Raw genomic sequence first — 19,348 nt, 5'->3', positions numbered from 1 at the left:
GTTACTGTGTTACCCTAGCTTGCTAGCAGGTGGGCCGAGGCCCATACCTACATCCACTTCTCTCAATGACTAATGCTAGAGAACATTTGGAACGGTCTACCCAGTATCGTCCAGCAGTAGGTAAGGACAGGGAGGGAAGGAGAGGAAAGACCAGGGACCACTGTTCACGGACCAAAGGCGACGGGGAGGTGGCTTCCTCAGCCAGCCCTTGACTAGGAAGACCTTTAAGAATTGCGTGAGTAGGCGTTCCTGAGAACCCCAACACCCGCTGCTGGGCATCTCAAGTGCTGGGCACAAGCACGACTCAGATACAACTTGTACTCCAGAGTTACATGGAACTTACAAAGAAGGAGTGGTCTTTGAAGGTGGGCGTCTCCGGGGTGCCCTGGCTGTACATGGACATCCTCCTCTGGAGCGCTGCCGTCTTGTTCCCTGCACCACCCGAGGATGGGGTCGTGTCCTCCACGTCAAAGGGACTGCAAAACAATAGGCAGCCGCCTGTTAGTCACTTGTGACCGCAGGACTGCAGGCCAAGAGAGCACTTCTTTGAGGTCAACTCAAACTAGGGCACTGGGCTGGTTTTGGCCAAACTGTTTGTCAGAAAATAAGCCAAGAAAAAAGAAAGTGGAGCAGAAAATGGAATTTAGAGCTCCCGAGGGACCACAGGTGATCACAGCTGTAAGCACCAGTTCCCTCCTGGCCTAGGTGTGTCTGTGTCCTCGTGAACCTGGAACCGAGGACTCACTAAAGCTGGCTCCAACGTAACCAGATGTTGGGGAAGTTGTGAATATTCTCGAGCTCTGTCGGGCAAGACCCTGAACAGCTCGAGCAAGGAACAGACTGCTGTTTGATTCTGAGGAAAAACTCCAAAACGGAATCCCACCACTTTCAGTCGCTAGAGCGCCCCACGAGCCGCCGAGGATGGCAGCCTGCTTGCGGGGGTGCTGCTGATCATCCTGAGGCCCTGGTCATCCAGCAGGATGGCCTGCTCTGTGACGTCAGCGGCTGCACTGGCCAGGAGGGCAGGGCTGGGCAAAGGCTGGCACTGCTTCCTAGAGAGGCAGCAGGGTCTTGGCCACGTCCACACTGACTCCGACGTGGAAGGGAGGCCCCGAATGTCACTGGGTGGGCCAGTGGCATGACATCCAGCGTGGACGGCAGGAGGAGACCCTGGAAAGCCACCTGTAAATTTTACAAGAGCTGCCTCTTGCCTGTGGAAATGCTCTATTTCAGTAAAGGACGCCTAGGGGGCATCTGCAGTCCTCCAGGGCAGCGGGAAGTGAAGTCCGTGGGTAAGAAGGCTAAGCAGGCACCCGCCTGAGGCAAAGCCTCCCTCTCTGGACAGTTTACTGAAGCTCCCAGTGGTTTGCTTGGGAGCCGTGATTCTTGGTGTCTCTGTTTGCAGGTAGAGAGGGAGGGAAGAGGCACAGTAAGAGGCTTAAAGTAGGGAGAAGGGGAGCAGGGCCACGGCCAGCTTATCCACAGGCCCTCGCCCAGCAGGTCTGCTGCAGCCCCTCGGTCTGCTCCGTCAGGCTCCCTGCCCTGCCGACGTCCACACCGGCCTCCCAGCACCTGCAGCGCACGCCGCCCCGGGACGACAGGAAAAGGGCAACTTACTACCAGGTGATCTCCAGGTTCAGCTTGATGGTTCCGAGGTCGTTGATGTCCACGGCCACCACCTGCGGTCGGGCTGCAAACAGCTCTTTGGTCTCACAGGTCACACTGCCCACCAGGAGGTGAGTCGCCAGCCCTTTGAGCTCTGTGACCTGGCAGGAAGACAGGCAGAGAGAACAGGGAACGGGCTCCCCCTTTTCCTTTTTCTGAACCAGCTGGTGGCTTCTTTCAGAAAGAAACGGTCCAAAACCCGAGGCAGGTATCTCAAAAGCCCATCCATCTCAGGGCTGCTCTGCTCACTTTCTTACAAGGGCAGCTGTCCTTGTCACAGACTTGTGGGGACAGGAGCCTGTGAGATGGCAGAAGTCTTAGGGAAAGGCTGCCCCTGACGGATCGTCCAACTTGGCACCAGGAAGACCACAAGAGGCAGGGGCAGTACTGACCTTGATGGAAATGAACCCGACGATCAGGGGCAAGAAGACGGTCTCCTCCCCATCCCAGCTCTGTTTGCCGTTGACCTCTATCTTGCCCTTCAGCTTCCACCTCTGCCGGCCGCACTTCATGAAGACCTGGGGGCAGACATGCCAAGGCCTCAGGCTCCACTGCCCTGGCTCGCTCCCCAACACCAGGACAGGGTGGGGAGGCCCGCAAGGGCGGCCCCCCATCACCCCAGCCGCCTGTCCTGACCATGACTGGGGAAGGGACATGTTAAAGGGGGCACCTCTGCTTCCCCGAGACGAGGCCTGGAGGCGTCTCAGTAAAGTCCTGGCCCTCGCCCTTGGGTCCCCCCTCATTTCTTCTATGTCAGTAGAACAGCCATGGGACTAGTTCTTCAGGGCTCTGATCCTCCAAGAGACCAGAGCCCATCCCTAAAGCCTGCCTGGCGACACCTGCCCCTGGGTGACGAAGCAAGCTGGCAAGGCTGTGACCCACACATGCTCTGGGGAGGCTGTGCAGGCTCTCCCTGGTCAGGCAGGGGGCACTGGAGGAGGTGGACAAATCATTACATGTGGTCTCTTGAGAAGGGGAACACGGGAAAGGACTTTGTACTCTGTGGAGTTGGTGTTTGTATGGACAGGCCTGCGTATCTATCCTTCTTCAGTCATTACTCTTAACAGGTCACGGTTAGGTCTTTCATTAGGGGGGAAAAAACCTACTACAAAGTACAATTCTGGGGCATGCGCAGAATCTGAACCCAGGCTTTATAAGAAGACAAGAGCCACACTGGGAGCTGTGCGCTGCTGTGCGGACCATCCTCCCACTCCCCGGAGGACGCCGGGCTGGAGGGCCAGGCTGGGGGACCAGGCGGGAGGCTGGGCTGGAGGGCCAGGTGGGTGGCATCCTACTCTATAACAGCGCAGCTGAATCGTAGGGGCTCGAGGGCAGCAGTGATAACTAAGCCACTGTGGCACAAGGTTAAAAGAGGGGAGTCCGGGGAAGGGCAGGTGGCAGGTCTTCACCCATCTCCAGATCTTCTCATGGGCTTAGAATGTTTTTCCAAATAAAAATAAGAAACTCTCAAGAAGAAAAACAATACCACTAGCCCTGGCCCCTCAGGTCTTCAGTCCCCACCTGTGGATCAGAGAATACTCACTTCGTATTGGTCTCCAGGGCAGAGGCGCGCAAAGCCAGCCAGACCTGCAGGCAAGCAGTTAGGACATGAGGTGTTGAAAGTGCATCCCCGAGGCTCGTGCCGCACACTGAGAAATCCAGGTGCAGTGCCACACTTTGGCAAACCTCAGATAACATTTTTGGGGCCATCTGTATGGAATAGCTTTTTTTGGGAGTCCCTTCTATGGTGGCTGGAGAGGACATTCCTTGATGGGGGGGATGGGAGAGGATTTCTGGGGCAGGGACACTGCTCCAGGGTGGCTAGAGTTCTGGGCACCTCGGCAGGTTCCAGGGTCAGGGCATTAGGGCCCGAAAGACACCCTCACTTGTTTGTGTACATGTTCCCATAAAAATAAACGGGTGTCTAGTCTTCCTTCCTGTTGTGAGACTGGAGGTTTCTTTGGGCTTCCCAGTTAAGGCTACAGCCCACCCCTTCCTATCCCCCCATCCTTCCCACCCAGCGCCCTGATGCCGCCATCTACTGCATTATGAAATCACTGCATTTACACCAACTAGTGATGAAGACAAATCAAACCAGCCCTCCCCCTGACAACAACCTGCACCCGCAGAGGGGAGAGGTGGCCTCCTGGCTCTGGCCATTTCTGAAAGGACCCGCTCCATCTGAGGCCTGGCACGCTTTCTATCTGCTGCAGCAAAACCAAATCTCGGCAAGCTACCCGGCCCCTCCTGGACTTCTGGGAACGCTGGCTCTGGCCAGTCTCTTTCTTCTTTCTAACAACATGTACTGAGAGCTTGCTGTGGGTGAGGGTCTGCACCACGCATCAGGGTAACTATTTGGAAATCAGGAAAGATTTCCCAGATACCCACAGTATGGAACAAAACATGGTTAGAGCAGCTGAGGGCCTGCAAACTGGAAGACAGATTAAAGTGAGGTCCTTTCTGCACTACCTATCAGCTAGCCCACCCTAGATGATTTACCTAACCCTGTTTCCTCACCTTTAAAATAGAGATAACAATGTTCACTTTATAAAATTGTTGGTAAGGAAACAGATGGTATCTGACACATAGTAGGTGCTTAGAATGTGGTAAGGGTTACATACCCATGTATTGAGCACATGATGTATACTATTCATTTAAAAGATGTGCTCTCCCCAGGCACAGTGGTGCATGCCTATAATCCTAGTGGCTTGGGAGGCTGAAGCAGGAGGATTACAAGTTTGAGGACAGCCTTAGTAACTTAGCGAGACCTGGTCTCAAAATTAAAAAAAATAATAAAAATAAAAAGGGTATGTAGATCAGTGGTAGAGCACACCTGGGTTCAATCTTGAGTAGAAACAAATATGATCTACAACAAATTAATACCCATCAGGGAAGCAAACAGCAAAGAAGAAATGATAAAAGATCTTTGCTTTTTTTCTTATTTTGTGTTTTTATGAGAATGTATTCCTTACATAATTAAAATAAAAAATAAAAAGAGACAGACTGCCTTTCATCTTCTGTAGGACAGTCTCACGAGGAGAGCGGCAGTGACAGCAAACTTCGTCACAGCAAGGTGGGCCTTGCTCTGCAGGCAGGTGAGGCTGGGCGAGGGGCCTGTGCGTTCCACCACCCTTTTTTCCTTTTTGGGAGGTGCTAGGAATTGGACCCTCCATCTCAGACATTCTAGGCCAGTGCTCTACCACTGAGCTGCGCTCTCAGCCCCCCAGAGTAGTTCTGAAAGGCCTACTGTGTGTCAAGCCTGAGTATGGAGCGGGAGAAAGGCATGCCCCAACCCAGGGCTCACGGCAGAGGCTGATCAGTAATCCCAGCTCCATCTGATCAGCTGCTCTGGCTTCAGTGGGCTGCTTCCTGCCAATCATAAAGCAAAGCCTTTGTACTGACAGGGACCCAAAGTCTGAAAATTTTAATCAAGGAACTAAATAAATGCAATAGAAATGGGGAAAAAAATCTTTGTCACTTTTTAACTTTCTGGTTAAAAAATATCTGTGGTAAAACTTCCAATTAAGGGCTGAAGTTGTGGCTCAATGGCAGAGTGCTTTGCCTAGCACATGTGAAGCACTGGGTTCAATCCTCAGCACCACATATAAATAAAAAAAATTAAATAAAGGCATTGTGTCCATCTACAACTACAAATTTAAAAAATTCCAATTAAAAATTTAGTACAAATATTTGCAGTGACGTTTTAATAAAAGGCAATATTTGTAATTAAAAAGTAAGGCAGAATGCAAAGTGTCATGAAGAGTCTTATCTCAACCACATATAAATGTATCCAAAGGAACAAATCTAGAAAAACTGACCAACACCTAGGAATAACTATTTCTGGCAGGTGGAATCGGGGAGAAAGTTAAATATTTGATGACAAATATTTGATTCCTACCTATTAAATATGTAATTTCTATTTGATTTTCAAAAGATAATGTGATTGGGTTGGGGTTGTGGCCCAGTGGTAGAGCACTTGCCTAGCATGTGTGAGGCCCTGGGTTCAATTCTCTGCACCACATATAAATAAATAAAATAAAGGTCTGATGACAACTAAAAAATTAAAAAAAAAGAAGAAAGAAAAGATCATGTGATTAATTATTTTGTAACAAAAAAGATATAAAAGAGCTACTAACATATTGGTAGTCAACATAAACACATGGAAAAGGCTTGTTGGGCATTTATGATTATTTTAACAAAGTTTAGTACTGGGTTGAGCAATTATGTATATTTTTAATTTATGGGATATATTTCTCAATTTTTTTTTGGTGGGGGTATGGGGATTAACTCAGGGGCACTCAACCACTGAGCCACATCCCCAGTCCTATTTTGTATTTTATTTAGAGACAGGGTCTCCCTGAGTTGCTTAGTGCCTCGCTTTTACTGAAGCTGGCTTTGAACTCACGATCTCCCTGCCTCAGCCTCCTGAGCCGCTGGGATTACAGGCAGTGCCACCATGCCCCGCTTCTCAGTGTTTTACAAATTATAAGGCACGACTTTCAAAAGTCGCTGCACCGAAATTCAAGAAGACACAAACATCCTGTTTCTGTTTATCCAGTGATTTCTCAGTTGCAGCCTGAGAGGAGATGATTTTGATGAGCTGGTAGAAAACAGCCCTGTGATTCTTAGATCCGTAACACAGAAAAGATGTCCAAATAACTAACGGGTTCCTGCTTCCTCTGCCTCCTCACCTTGACATTTATAGTCTTTGTATTCTGGGTTCTTTTTGCATTCAACATGAATTTAGCCATCTGAAGAAGACAGGGATCATGTCACAAGGTGCCTCTCCTTTACCAAGAGCTGGGTAACAAACTGTGACTCTACAGGACACAGCTCTTCCACCCCACTGATGGGCTGGGGTTAAGACAGCACAGGGCTGAGAAGCGCTAAAAGAACCTGCTGTTGCCAGCAGCCGTCAGTAGGTGGCAGCAACTCACCAGCTTGTCCAGTGCACCCAGCCAGTGGTCCATTCAGAAGAGCTTTTATTAATAATTAAAGATGGCAAGACACTTAGAGGACTTAACTGAATTAAGAGCAGAATTAGAGAAACCCATTTTCACTAATAATTTAGGGCCCTTAGTCTTTAAAAAAACATACTTCTGAAGGAAAGCATAATTGGCTGCCTTTCACAAATCCAAAGCTTGACATGCTAATTCTAATAAAAATCCAAAGTGCTTTTAAAGAAAAGCCTGCAAATGAGTTTGGGACTGATTCATAGCCTGTTTATGTGTGCAACCACAATAAAACCTTGGTTAAAAAGACACTGGGCTGCTATGGTTGCTAGATAAAGGTGAGGAAAGGGGAAAATCCTTTGACTTTTTCCCCCTTTCAATATTGCCAGAAATTTCATATCTGAAAACCTTAACTGAAAGGGAGAAAAAAGGCACATAGCGATGACTCCTCTTATGTAATCCAAGTTGTTAAGCTCTTTCCTGGAACTGCTTGTAGAGGTGTCAGAGACTCTGATCACAGCAAGGACGCAGCAGAAAGGAGGCCGTGGCCCTGGCAGAGCTCCCTGAAGCTCTGCCTGTGTGTGCAGGTGCACTCGAGTGGCAGTGGCAGTGCGTGGGCTGTCGGCTCCTCGCACACTCGGGCACGTGGGGCTCCTGTTCCCAGTCAGGAAAGCGGAATGTTTTGTCTCTCCTCCTGCAGTTTGGGGATCACTGTTGCACTCTGGGAAGTTTTCCTCAGGACCACTCTGAGGCCGTCTGGCGTGAGCCCCGAGGGGTGAGTGGAGGGAGGCCCCGGGGACTTGTGAGCACTGCACCCTCACCAACCCTCTGCAGCTTCACTCGCTCCTGGCGCTAGCTCTTCACAGCCTCAGTGGAGGCTAGGAGCCACAGGGAGCAGCCGCCCACGGGTGGCCTGTGCCCACACATGGACGGGCCAGAACGCCTTCCAGGGCTTCTCCCACTTGCACCAGGATCTTCCTTCTCAAGAGTCACCCTTCCTGCCCCTGGGACACTGCCGGTGGCTGACGGCGGCTCCGCGTCAGCCTGACTGACTTGCTGACCAGCTCTCCGGAGGCCCACTGGGCCCCAAAGCTGAAGGAGTTAGCCCAGACTTCAGGACACGTGCTTGGAACTTAATTAGCCTGAGGTCATCGGGAAGAAAACCGGTTTTCCCCAAGGAACCTCCATCCTGGTCCCCTGTCTCAGAGCTAGTGCTCTCTCCGCAGGGGCATTCCCGGCATTTCAGAATCTGGCCCCAAAGAACTGCCCACGTCTCCCAACAAGCACTCTACCTCCCAGGTCTTTTCTCAGGCTCCTTCGTCTTCTGTTTTTTTTTTTTTGTACTGGGGATTGAACCTGCCGGGGCATTCTACAGGGAGCTACAAACTCAGCCTTTCTTATTTTTTATTTTGAGGCAGGTTCTTGCTAAGTTGCTGAGTCTGGCCTTGAGCTTGTGATCCTCCTGCCTCAGCCTCCTAAGTGGCTGGGGTTATAGGCGTGCACCACTATGTCTGTCCTGTCATTTTTTAAAAAAATTTAAATCAGTGGTTCCTTTTAGCTGTCCATGACAGTAGAATTCATGTTGATAGAACCGTGTCCTGTCATTGTGGAAGCAGCTTCCCTTCTTTGGTGTGTGCTACCCCGGTCCTGCTGATTCTAATTCATGGGTGACACTGTGAAGCCTCCTTCCGTCCTCCCCACTCCTCCCGCCTCCCCTCGGGCCTCCACAGCCATCTGGTCATGTTATTGGTCCAGCTGGTCACTTACTCCATTGAATTAAGCGCCCCGGCTCACGTCTGCACTTCCCCAGGAGCTCTTGTGGAGCTCAGGCTGGGACCATCATGAGGCACCCAGGAAGCACTTTGTCCACGCGGGTGTCACCGGGGCCCTGCCATGGTCGTTAGTGCGTGTTGGGGTGAGGCAGGAGGGGAAGTGGAAAGGGTGTGGTGGGAGGAAGTTAGGGTTGCCAGGTCTGAGGGCACCGTGCAACAGCTTTAGTTGGTCGATGCGTGCGTTGGGGTGGTTATTTCTACCAGAACGAGTAACAGAAGAAATCTACCCTGGCAAAGAGCTAGGATTTCCTGGCAGCAGGCGGGCTTCCCTTGCCCTTTCTGCAGGGAGGGGTGGGTATCTACAGGGCGTTACCCTCCGAAGGCTGCACAGGTGTGGCCTCCGGCTTTTATGTGACATTAGGAAAGCAGAGGTGACAGAAGTCCATCCATGGGAAAGCAGAGTCAGCCTCAGGTCTGAGAGCCTTGGGAGAAACCCCTGGGCCAGGTGGGAGCTGAAGGTCAGCAGCCCATCACCATGCCCACCTACCTAGCTCTGGTAGCAGCAGGGTGATTCTCGGGCCTCTGGGGTGGTAGGGCCCCCACACCACCCATGGCTGTCAACCAGCCCTGAGGACCATGTGGGTGGGTGGGCAGCCCTTCCCTCACCCCAAGGTGTCTGTGTGGGGTGGGGAACCTCCCCTAGCAGAGACCACCCTTTGAGCAAAAGAGTGCCTGTGTGGGGTGGGAGATCTCTCCCAGCAGGGACCACCCTTTGAGCAAGAACTTCCTCACAGTGTGTGGCTGGGTTGGGGTAGCAGGAGCCAAGAGCCAGGAATTCAGTTTCAAGTTCAACACCCACTAACTGTGTAACTTCCGGGACTAGTCACTGAAGCTCCCTGAGCCCTCATTTCCCATGTATGAAATGAAGAGATTTTCCCTCTCACCAAAAACTGAGGCTTCAGGTAACAGTGAGTATCGGAAACAGGAGCAGCAGGGCCCACCCTGTGCTTGTCCACAGGGGTGGCACTGGCTGCTGACGGCAGCATCCTCAAAGTTAAAAACATCCTCTAGGACCCCACCCCAGAGCCATGTGCTCTGGCTTCCTGCAAGGGGCTTTGAACTACTGATTCGGGTGGAGAGTCTGGAAAGACCTCAGGAAGAGAAGAGAATTGAAAACCCGGACAGGTGCAAACACCCGAACAGGATTCAGGGGTTCTGAAAACAAGTACGCAGCACCACCCGGGAGCTGAGGGCCAGGGCCCTCTTGTTCCAGGTGTACCCACTCAGAGGTCCTCACTCCACCCACAGGGCACAGTGCACCTCCAGAGGCAGGGGATTCATTTGTAAATGAAGCTCTCCTGTTGAGCACTCTTTAAAGAAGTCTGCCTTCTTAACTTCCCTAATTGCAGAAAGTAGACAAGAGGGTGATTAAATCCCCATTAACAGCCCAGGGAACAAGCTACTTAAAAAGCCCAGAGAAAACAGAAGGCTAAGCACCAGCCCTGGGCTGCAGTCAAACAGAAATGGGCCTCCTGCCTGGCCACCGAGCTGTGGATCTGGTGACCCCTGGGGCCGGTTCCATCTGTAGCCAGACCTCCCTTTTGTTCTGAAGATGCTGTGATATAAATCAATGATGCCTCTAGAATGGAACTTTCTGGAATGAACACCACAAAGGCGCAGTCCTCTGTGACTAAACGATTGGTGGTAGTTTACAGACACACGGGAGTAAAGGAGCGGTTCAAACCACACGGCAAGGAGGCCAGCCGGCAAGTCTGGAGTGAGACACTGCCCAATGGGGGCTTCTACCAGACCACGGAGGGGAAAGGGGGCATGGGTTCGTTTCAGATTAAAGGAGACCTAAAGGTATACCCACCAACTAATCATGATGCACGGTCCTGATCCTAACCCAAGCAAATTGACTGTAAGACAACTGGGGAAATTCAATAATGAAATGGGTTACCACCGGGCCTGTTGACTTTGTTAGATGTGGTAATGTGACAGGACTCGGCACACAGCTATAATAAGATGGCCGTATTCTTCAAGACATGCACACTGGAGTACCAGGGCAGCCTGACAGAACTAGGTTTCATTTCATCAAAGGACTTCTGATTCATCAAAGGGAGAACAAACAAGAAGACAGATCAGGCAAAAGTCTGCTAATTATTAAATCTAGGTGATGGGTGTATGTTTATGAAGGTTCATTGTGATGTTCTCTCCACCTTTGTGTATGTTTGAAGCTCTTGGATAATGAATGTACTTTTTTAAGTCTGAAGGCAAGACTCAGGATGAGAAGCATCGATATGCTAACACCGTGTTGGGGCTGAGCACGGGCGGCCCTATCTGTGCAAGGAAACAGGAGCATGCGTCCCAGACCTCAGGGAGCTCTGCAGAGTACTCTCCCTGATGGGAAAGGGTTACCTTTCATCTTGATGGAGAACTCCCCCAGCAGATTCTCCAGCTCCGCTTCCAGGGCACACATATTCTGTGGGGCAGAAAGCAGAGGGGCATTAGAGTGGCCTTCTTTCCCAGGCATTCAAAGCAGAGATCATTTTAATAGCACGGCAGGCCCTGCATGAACGACCGGAGAGGCACAGCACAGCCTTTGAAACATTCTTGCTAAATGTTTAATCTGAGGCTAAGCAGGACATCCAGGCATTGATGAACAAGTTGGATTATACCAAAGACAAATTCAGAATGTGGGATATTCTATGAGAACTGGCTTGGACTCACACACACACACACACACACACACACACACACACCATCATGGTGAAACAAATTCTAAAGAGAGGGAAGAGACATAGTATCCAATTGCAACACCTTGACCTTGATTACAACCTGATTTGAAAATTAAGCAAATAAACTAAAGTAGCTATAAAAGGCATCAATGGGCTTAATAGGAGAAACCTGAAAGTGGACCAGATGTTAGATAATTTTACAGGAGGACTGTCAATTTTCTTAGTTGCAATGGAATGTGGTTATGCAGAAGATGCACTGTTACTATTAAGAGATCCACGGCCCCTGGGTTCAATCCCCAGCACTGCAGAGATGGAGAGAGAGAGAGAGAGAGAGAGAGAGAGAGAGAGAGAGAGAGAGAGAGATGCCATGTGTTAAGTGGCCTGAGTTACCTATTCTACAGCATACATATTTGAAAACATAATGCTGAATACCATACATAAAGTTTTTACTTATCAATGAAAAAGATTTTTAAGAAGAGATCCATGCTAACATATTTATGAAATGAAATGTCTTGATATCTTATTCTCAAGTGACTTGGAAGAAAAACTAATCCCATGAGAGGGAGAGAATATGACAAGACGTTACCCGTGGGAAAATCTCGGTATGGGGGTCTGGTATTCAATACACTCACTAGTCTTTCAACTTTTCCATAGGTTTAAATTTTTTAAATAAAAACAGGGGGCAAAAAGAGCACAGGAACTCAATTCTGCTCGGGTAGGCCTCCTGCTGCAGTGCCATACCCCCCCCCCCAAAATGATTCCTGGGTCTGACGAGGGTCCGCTCCTCAGGCTGAGGTTGAGGGAAGCACGGCAGAGCATGTGGGTGGGCACATCCCTCCCCATCCTACCCCCCAGCGTCTGAGGACCTCATCAGAGCAGCCAGGGTCGGATCCTGCACAGTCAAATCCTGGCTTTTGCGGTGGCAAGAGCATACGCCACAGAAATGTCAAGAGAGGCACGCAGCCACGCAAGTCCTGGTCGACTTTCTCCTCTAAGGCGGCCCTTCCTCTCGCTGAAACTGAGCCCCACACCTTTGACTCTGAGCAAAGTCACAACCCCATGCCCTGGCACTTAAGCCAGGCTGGGTGTTTCTGAAACGCCCTCTGCGGCTGCGGTAGGTTCTCTGCCTCTGTGCTTTGAGCAGCCTCCATATTGGAACTGCTCTTTTGATTTCAGAGATCTACAGAAACAAGGACTTACGGACCAGGAATGCTTCTGAGCTGGGGAGTCTTTACCTCTGGGTCCGTGCACTTGGGTGGGGTGAGTAGGAGGAATCACATCCACTAAACTTGGCCTAAGACATCCATGTCATGCATGTAGAAAGAAGCCACAGCAGTACCAGTGGCACCCACGTGTGACCTTGACACCGAGACAGCAATCACAAGTTGGTGTCACATCATGTCTTACAGATAACTTTAAGAAACCATATATATTTTTTCCTGCCTTGAAATCTTACTAGCTCTTAATATTAATAGAGTAGTAGCACCACACTATACCACACATTTGACTTTAAAAATATTGTGACAACTGTATTGACAATATGGAAATAGTTATTTCAATGTATAATTTTATTCTTTGAATTCCTATCCTATTTATGCATTAAAAACATTATTTTGAAAAGGAAAGTTTAGGTAAGAAGTGAACTGTTTTAGACTCTGTGGAGAGAGAATCGTGGTTCAGACGAGGCAGTGGGCAGGGTGTGCACAAAGCCATCCTGAAGCAGATGCCCAGCCCTGGGGCTTGTCCAACACGCCCTGGTCAGGCCAGGCGATGACTTCATTCATGAAATCGGATCTCTGAATAAAGGCCCAAGGGATAGTGAGAAGTGCAGCTTTAATAATTCAGCCACTTCATCAAGGACATTGGTATCAGGTGACCCCAGGAGGGCCTGGCCCCAGAGACTGTCAACCAGGACCTCACAACAGCACACTTCTGTTCACTGCTCTTTATCTTGTCTCCTTGGAGATAAAAGTCCCTCTCTCACACAGAGTTGCAGGCAGGAGGATTACTGATGCACAGAGCTGACCCCCAGAGTAGCCACCTTAGCCACAAGGGCTCTTCAACAGGGTGAAGCTTGGTTGGACTCTACACTAGAATGTTTAGAAGTGCATTTAAGTGACAAAAATCAGAGCACTGTGGCCTGTTTGTTTTGAACAATTCCACTATTGCTTCGCTAGCATGTATTTTCTATTTTCAGGCTGACCATGACACCGATCTCTCGAGAGTGGAATGAGTGTGTGTCCCTGTTTGCCCAGGGTGGGGTCAGGCCAGGTGGGGCCGGCCAGCAAGCAGGTGAGCGGTACACATACCTCCGTGTACTCCTTGTAGCTCCGGCTGATCTCCGACAGACTCTCCCGGGCAGCTCTGCTGGCGGGCGACACTGCGAAGGCCTGCTTCATTTTGCTGGCGCCGTCCTGGAGACGTCGCTGGATGCAGTAGGCCTCGTAGAGCTCGTCCACCTGCAGAGTGCGAACAGGAAGGCAGACACGTGAATCGCTGTCCGGCCTGGGAGAAGTCACGCGGGTCACCAGGATGGGCCTAAGGTGCTCTGGGTTTGTTATTCCTTTCCACAGACACCAGTCACTTGTACTTCTACCGCTGTGATACGTTTTCTGTCTTAAAACAGATTTCACTCTGATCCTGCCATCAAGTTACACAACCCTGCCTTTTTGGGGGGGGGGGGCTCTCATGGTCTGGGGTGGACTCAGAGAGCTGGTCCACTGGGACAGGCAGCTCCGTCTGTGGAGCGAAGGCTGGAAGAGGTTTCAGCTTCAATCTGGGGTGAAAACTCTTGTATACAAACCTCCTACTTATCTGAAGGTGATCTTTACACATCAGCATTTTTTTGAAAAAAGAACTTCAAGCTATTTATTGATAACAATTTTTTTTGTGATGTCTTGGCTCAGTAATTAGAAAAAAATAAATTTATTAAGTGGTTTAAGATAAGAATTTAATTGTTAAAATTTATTAAATGGAACCCATGAGAACTGGGAACTCTTATATACAAATCACACCATAATTTTAAAAATACAATGAAAAAATGAAAATGAACACCCCCCTTCTACACTTCCTCGTAGTAATAGACCCTCTTAAATTGACTCATCACATTCACCAGACACACCTGACACACTTCAAAGGCAGTGATTCTCCATCAGCCTAGGGAGGCTTGACCCTGGGTGTCTACCGACACAGAGTGGACAGAGGCCAGGGGTGCAGCCACACAGCCCTTCTCACAGAGGACAGCCCTGGACAGACGTCGGAGTGCACCCGCCGGGCTGAGGCTGGAATGCGTCCTAGTTATTCCTGACAACGTCTATAGTCCTGCACTGTCTTCAGTCACCAGCACCACCCAGCCACAGTCACTCCGGGAGTGGTCAGGCAGAGAACAGGACCACGGGGCCTGGGCAGAAACAAGGAAGCTTGCGCTCCTGGGAGGAATGGCCTACCTACGCCATTGGAATTTTCATTCTAGTACGAACTTTGTTTTCTCAAAGAGGTGGCTGATGCCCTAGATGAGAAGCTGAAATGGGGCAGCAACTGTGCTTTACCCTGAAAGGCGACTGTGGGAAGGACCGCGGGGTCAGCTCAAGGTCACTCTCTGCTGCTACTGAGTCCAAGGACTCATTCATCTGTGCTGGAGGAACTCCTAGACTCGGAATAGACTCCAGTTGGGCTGGGGATCTAGCTCAGTTGGTAAAGTGCTTGCCTCACGTGCACAAAGCCCTGGGTTCAATCCCCAGAACCACACGCCTAAAAGAAGAAATGGCAGCAGTCTTCAGTCTTCCAGGCCGGTGGACTCATCTCCGACCAGAGGGAACTGGAAGATTCAAGGCTGCTCAGATCTCTTGGTGGGTGATGGACACAGAGCATGGTTACTGTGCTTTAAATCTAAGCTAAGGCTTTCCTGCTGAGACATCCCAGGCCCATTCTGGTTCAGGAGGTTGGGGCTGGGCCAGCAATCTGATAGGTTACATGAACACCGTGGATTGTTCTGATGCGGGAGATCCCCAGACAACTTCTAAAAATGGTGTGTGGGTACCTCTTCTGATGTAGCCCGGCAGCTCCCTTCTCATGGATGCCATTGTTTTGTTTATTGAGTTTGGCAGAAATAAAAGCAACTTCAGATTTTCCTAGGCTATAAGTATCTTTCAAAGTGGCAAAAGTACTTTATAAAGGCAGTAATACGTACATAAACATCATATTCAGGTTTCAAGACAAAAAGATCCTTAGCATCAGCTAGACTGGATACGGGTCCTTCCCCAGCCCCATTTCACTGGGAGGAAAGGCAAGGTCCACACAGCAACAGTGTGAGTGGGAAGGGCCAGAGTCCAAGGCTCTGACTTCTAATAGGGAGATGTGCTGAGATCCTCCAGGCCTTGCACTGGTAGGAGAGGCTGATGAGCGTGGGTGGAAATGGAAATTGCTGGCGGCTTGATATGTCCCCAAAGGGGAAGCTCCTAACTGGCACTGATAATTCCTCAGAGCGTCCAGAACACAGGGTGATCGTCCTGTCCATCACACTAGACCCGGTGCACCACCAGAGAAGTATTTATGGGGTTCAGGGCCGGATGTCAGGGCATAGACAGCTGTCTTTACATAACTGAAAGGTCTTCAGAAAGGAGTTCATGGGATGCCAAGCTGTATGTGGGACCAGAGGGCAAAGTTTTTGCTGGGGCCAGTTTGGGCCACTCTTATCTCAAGGCACACCACCCGGAGCCCACAAGTCCTCCACCAGCCTTGTTTGCCACACAGGAAGCAGGCCTTCAGGAGAGACCAGGATAACAGCAGAGCCAAACTGTGCTGGGCTGTCAGGCTCTGGGCTCCTATTTCCCCTCCCTGTCTGCTGGGAGTCAATTGGGTAAGAAATTCTCCTTGGACTAGATGTTACACTCAGGCCAAAGGTGTATTGATCAGTAACCGAGAGCTGAAAACCAGGAGCAAAGTCAAGAGGAACTTCAATTACCTTACTAATGTGAAACTCCAGGCGTCTCATGTATCTCTCGATCGTTTTAATTTGCTGGAATTAAAAGAAGTTAAAAGTATAGTCAATCACAATTCAATTGATTTAGGTTTGTGTGAATATTTCTTTTTGTTATCTTATGAAGAAAAAAAAACAGTTGATGGTAAACATTTCCCCTCTCCTATTTTAGTTGCTATTTAGAGATGCTTTAATATCAATTTGAAAAATATTTTTCAAAATATCAAATGTTGTAAGATGGAGTTGGGTTAATTATTGTGACCCTTGTGTTTAATGTCAGGGAGGGCAAACCATGGACAGTATTGGATTTCTGGCAGAACAGTGTCAAGTTGGACTGTAGTCAAATATTCTCATAATGCATTCTCTGTGTTCCACACTGGGATTTTCCCCTTCATAGTTTAGCATCTAGGAAGTTGGGAAGCACTTCATGATTTCCACTGGCCGATGCAGGCCACTGCCTGTGCGTGCTCACAGATAATCAGCGCTGCGTGTGTCACCTCTGAGTTGTAGATGTTATTGTTTTCCTACGCATTGAATTTAATTGTCCTTAAATACCTTCAGAAAGAATTTGCTGTGATTCAGCATAGAAATAAAATTATTGTGTACACAGAAAGGTGTGACCAGAGAGCAATTCCATATACGGCTTAAAGGAAAGAAAGTAAGAAATTCGTGTCTAAATAGCCATAAAAAAGAGTTCTGACAGTTAGGACAAGACACAGATTTTAAGTGAAAAGAAAGAACTGTCTAAGTTTAACTGGAGTCATTCATTTTTATTTTCTTAGTGGCACATAAATTAATGTTGCATTTTTTAATCAAAGAAGTCTGAGATATGATCAAGTATGATAGATAATATTTAAAGATGGTTCAGCTGAGGAGCTCCAAACACTTCAGAAGTCCTCAAACTTATCCAAACAGAGGGAGACCCTACCATCCAGCAGCATTTCTATGGAAATGACCTTGAAAACTTCTTTGAATCTGCAGATCATGGTGTTTATTTATTACCCTCATTAGACAAAAGCATGAATTTTTCCAAGATTAGAAAAATCCTTGGTTCTGTAAGATTCTACAGCTCTTGGAGTCTCTCACATGAATATCTAGTCAAGGGCTCAGTTTTATCTTTCAAAAACACCCCAACACAGAATAACTTACCTTGTCTAAGTCATACAGCACACCCTAAAATACAAACAAAGAGTATGTGGATTAAAGTATATCTTCCTCAAAAATGTTACCAACACGAATACAATAGTTTCACCTGCATTTTCACATTATCTGTGAAATACAATGATCAGTCCTGCAAAATTTTACTGAAATTTTGACATTAGCTTTAAAAGAGTTAAAAATCCAATTATTTTAAATGTTGGTAAGAGTACTTTAAAGAGTGAATATTTATGTGCCCTCTGTGTTCCCAAAACTGCACCCAGTTCTCTCTGTCCACTGGGGGATTTAGGGTTTTCTTTTGCCTTCAGCATTCCTCTCCCAAGCATTGAGGGTATGTGAATTCATGTCCCTTTTTAAAGTTTCTAAAAATGAATGATGTTAGGCTGGGGTGCAGTTCAGTGGTACAGCACTTGCCTAACATGTGGGAGCCCTGGGTTTCATCCCCAACACCACAAAAACATTAACAAGAATAAAAAGTGATGTTAACATGAAATGTAGCAGTGGTATATATGTTGGAAAGATACTTGCCTTGCTGTTTGGACAAATAAAACTGGTACTTAAGAAGCATTCCTGAGGGTGGAGATAATGCTTTTCACTAATTGTTTTTCACGAAAGCTCATTTCCTGTGAGCTCACAACATCACAGTATAATTGGTGCTCCAGCCCTAGGTCCTCCAGCTGAAGGCTTTTTATGGCACCTGAGGTCCTGGCAGAAGCCCCTCCTCCCATTCACCACTGTTCCCTAGGAGGATCATTGGCCGCCATCTTGGATACTCCAGGGCATCCACAAGGGGTGAAGGTCATCCTATGGGGAGTCCCACATTTGAGGTGATTTATGCAACACTAGTAGAAAATAAAACCACTTAATCTTGGTAAAGCCTTTGACCTGGGAGCCTTTGAAAAGGACAATCAACATTTTAGCCCCTCTCCTAAAAAGGTAAAGGACAAAAGTCTTTCCATGTATAAGCTGCACCTCTGAGGTACCCGTGGTCTTTTCTCAGGTTCTCTGATGCCTTCAAACATTAAGGTATAACAGCGTTTAGCAGTGGACAGAATCTTTTACAATAGTGCAGGCATTAGGAATACCTCTCCAAGCAGACACGCGCTCACAGATTCACTGGGATTCAGGAAGTTCCAGCTCGGGGTTCAGTGGACCAGCCTGCGGACTCCTCTGACTTCTCAACCCATTCACCCCCTGGAGACTCACTCCTTCCCTGTCACCACTGAGCCATTTTTTCTTTTTAATTGGAGATAAAGTAAATGTTCTAGTTCCTGAATTATGAATGTGCTAACACTATGCCAGGAAAACTCCAATTTTTCCTTTCCTTATAGTATTTGGGAGATGGAGGGATTTTGGCAATTTCTCCTAAACGGTGTTCCTTGTTATCAACATGCTAGGAAAATACTGAGAAGTGTTAAAAATAGATCATGAAGAAGAAAGTCCTCTTCTTCCTTTTGAGACACACAGGACAATGCAGATGGCACTTTGCCCCTTGGATCTGGTGTTTTTCAATGGTCCTTCCTCCCTATCCAGTACGAAGAAGCCAAACCAGAACCCCATGGTGGCAACTTCCACAGGACTGGGTGTACCTACCAGGCGTGAGTTTCTCTTCATGTCTCTTAGCTGAGTCGTTAGCTTGTCCAGCTCTGTCTGGTGAACACCCAGGTATTCACTGCAAAGACAAGACATCACCGTGAACTGTCACTGGTGGATGACCGCTGTGGCCGCTGACCTTTTCCTGCTGCCTGGAGGTCAAGAACCTGAACTTGGCTGGGGGGTGGCTCAGTGGTGAGTGCTGGCCTAGCATGCATCAGGCCCTGGGTTCCATCTGCAGCACTGGGGAAAAATACATCTGGACATGGTGGGTCAGGGGGCGCCGTACTTTCCTAGTCTTTATAAAGCTTTAGCAATTGTATCCCATACTGTCCAGATTATCAGAAAGGAAGGCCCCTGCGTGTCCGAAAGTCCAGAAATGAAAAACCCCTAGGGAGGGAAGGGGAAGACTCCCGGGGAATGGGTCCGGATTCTCAGAATTTCGTTGTTAAACACAACGCTGACTTGGATGCCTCATCACAGGCCTGAAAG

The 19,348-nt window shown here is 48.6% G+C and overlaps 1 protein-coding gene across 8 annotated transcripts in view; it reads right to left on the bottom strand.

The window, feature by feature from the left end:
* The window catches only part of Ripor2 (RHO family interacting cell polarization regulator 2), a 177,064-nt gene that overhangs the window by 24,502 nt on the left and 133,214 nt on the right, over positions 1 to 19,348 (bottom strand). For all 8 annotated transcript variants that reach the window (XR_009227509.1, XR_006853411.2, XM_058582011.1 and 5 more), the window contains exons 4-12: positions 18,857 to 18,935; positions 17,255 to 17,278; positions 16,091 to 16,144; positions 13,437 to 13,586; positions 10,808 to 10,871; positions 3,209 to 3,252; positions 2,058 to 2,183; positions 1,618 to 1,766; positions 344 to 476 (exon numbers count right to left, since the gene is read on the bottom strand). Coding sequence is in view for 6 of the 8 variants with exons in the window: in XM_058582011.1 (XP_058437994.1) it covers positions 344 to 476; positions 1,618 to 1,766; positions 2,058 to 2,183; positions 3,209 to 3,252; positions 10,808 to 10,871; positions 13,437 to 13,586; positions 16,091 to 16,144; positions 17,255 to 17,278; positions 18,857 to 18,935 (823 nt within the window). In the remaining 2 variants the exon portion in view is untranslated. The remainder of the gene's footprint in view (positions 1 to 343; positions 477 to 1,617; positions 1,767 to 2,057; positions 2,184 to 3,208; positions 3,253 to 10,807; positions 10,872 to 13,436; positions 13,587 to 16,090; positions 16,145 to 17,254; positions 17,279 to 18,856; positions 18,936 to 19,348) is intronic.

The sequence above is a fragment of the Marmota monax genome, unplaced genomic scaffold (assembly GCF_021218885.2).
Source record: "Marmota monax isolate L192 unplaced genomic scaffold, Marmota_monax_Labrador192_F-V1.1 WCK01_AAM20220418_F8-fsc00141, whole genome shotgun sequence".
Classification (NCBI taxonomy): Eukaryota; Metazoa; Chordata; class Mammalia; order Rodentia; family Sciuridae; genus Marmota; species Marmota monax.
Note: the sequence above shows the minus strand (reverse complement) of the source record. Positions and strands in the feature narration are given on the sequence as shown.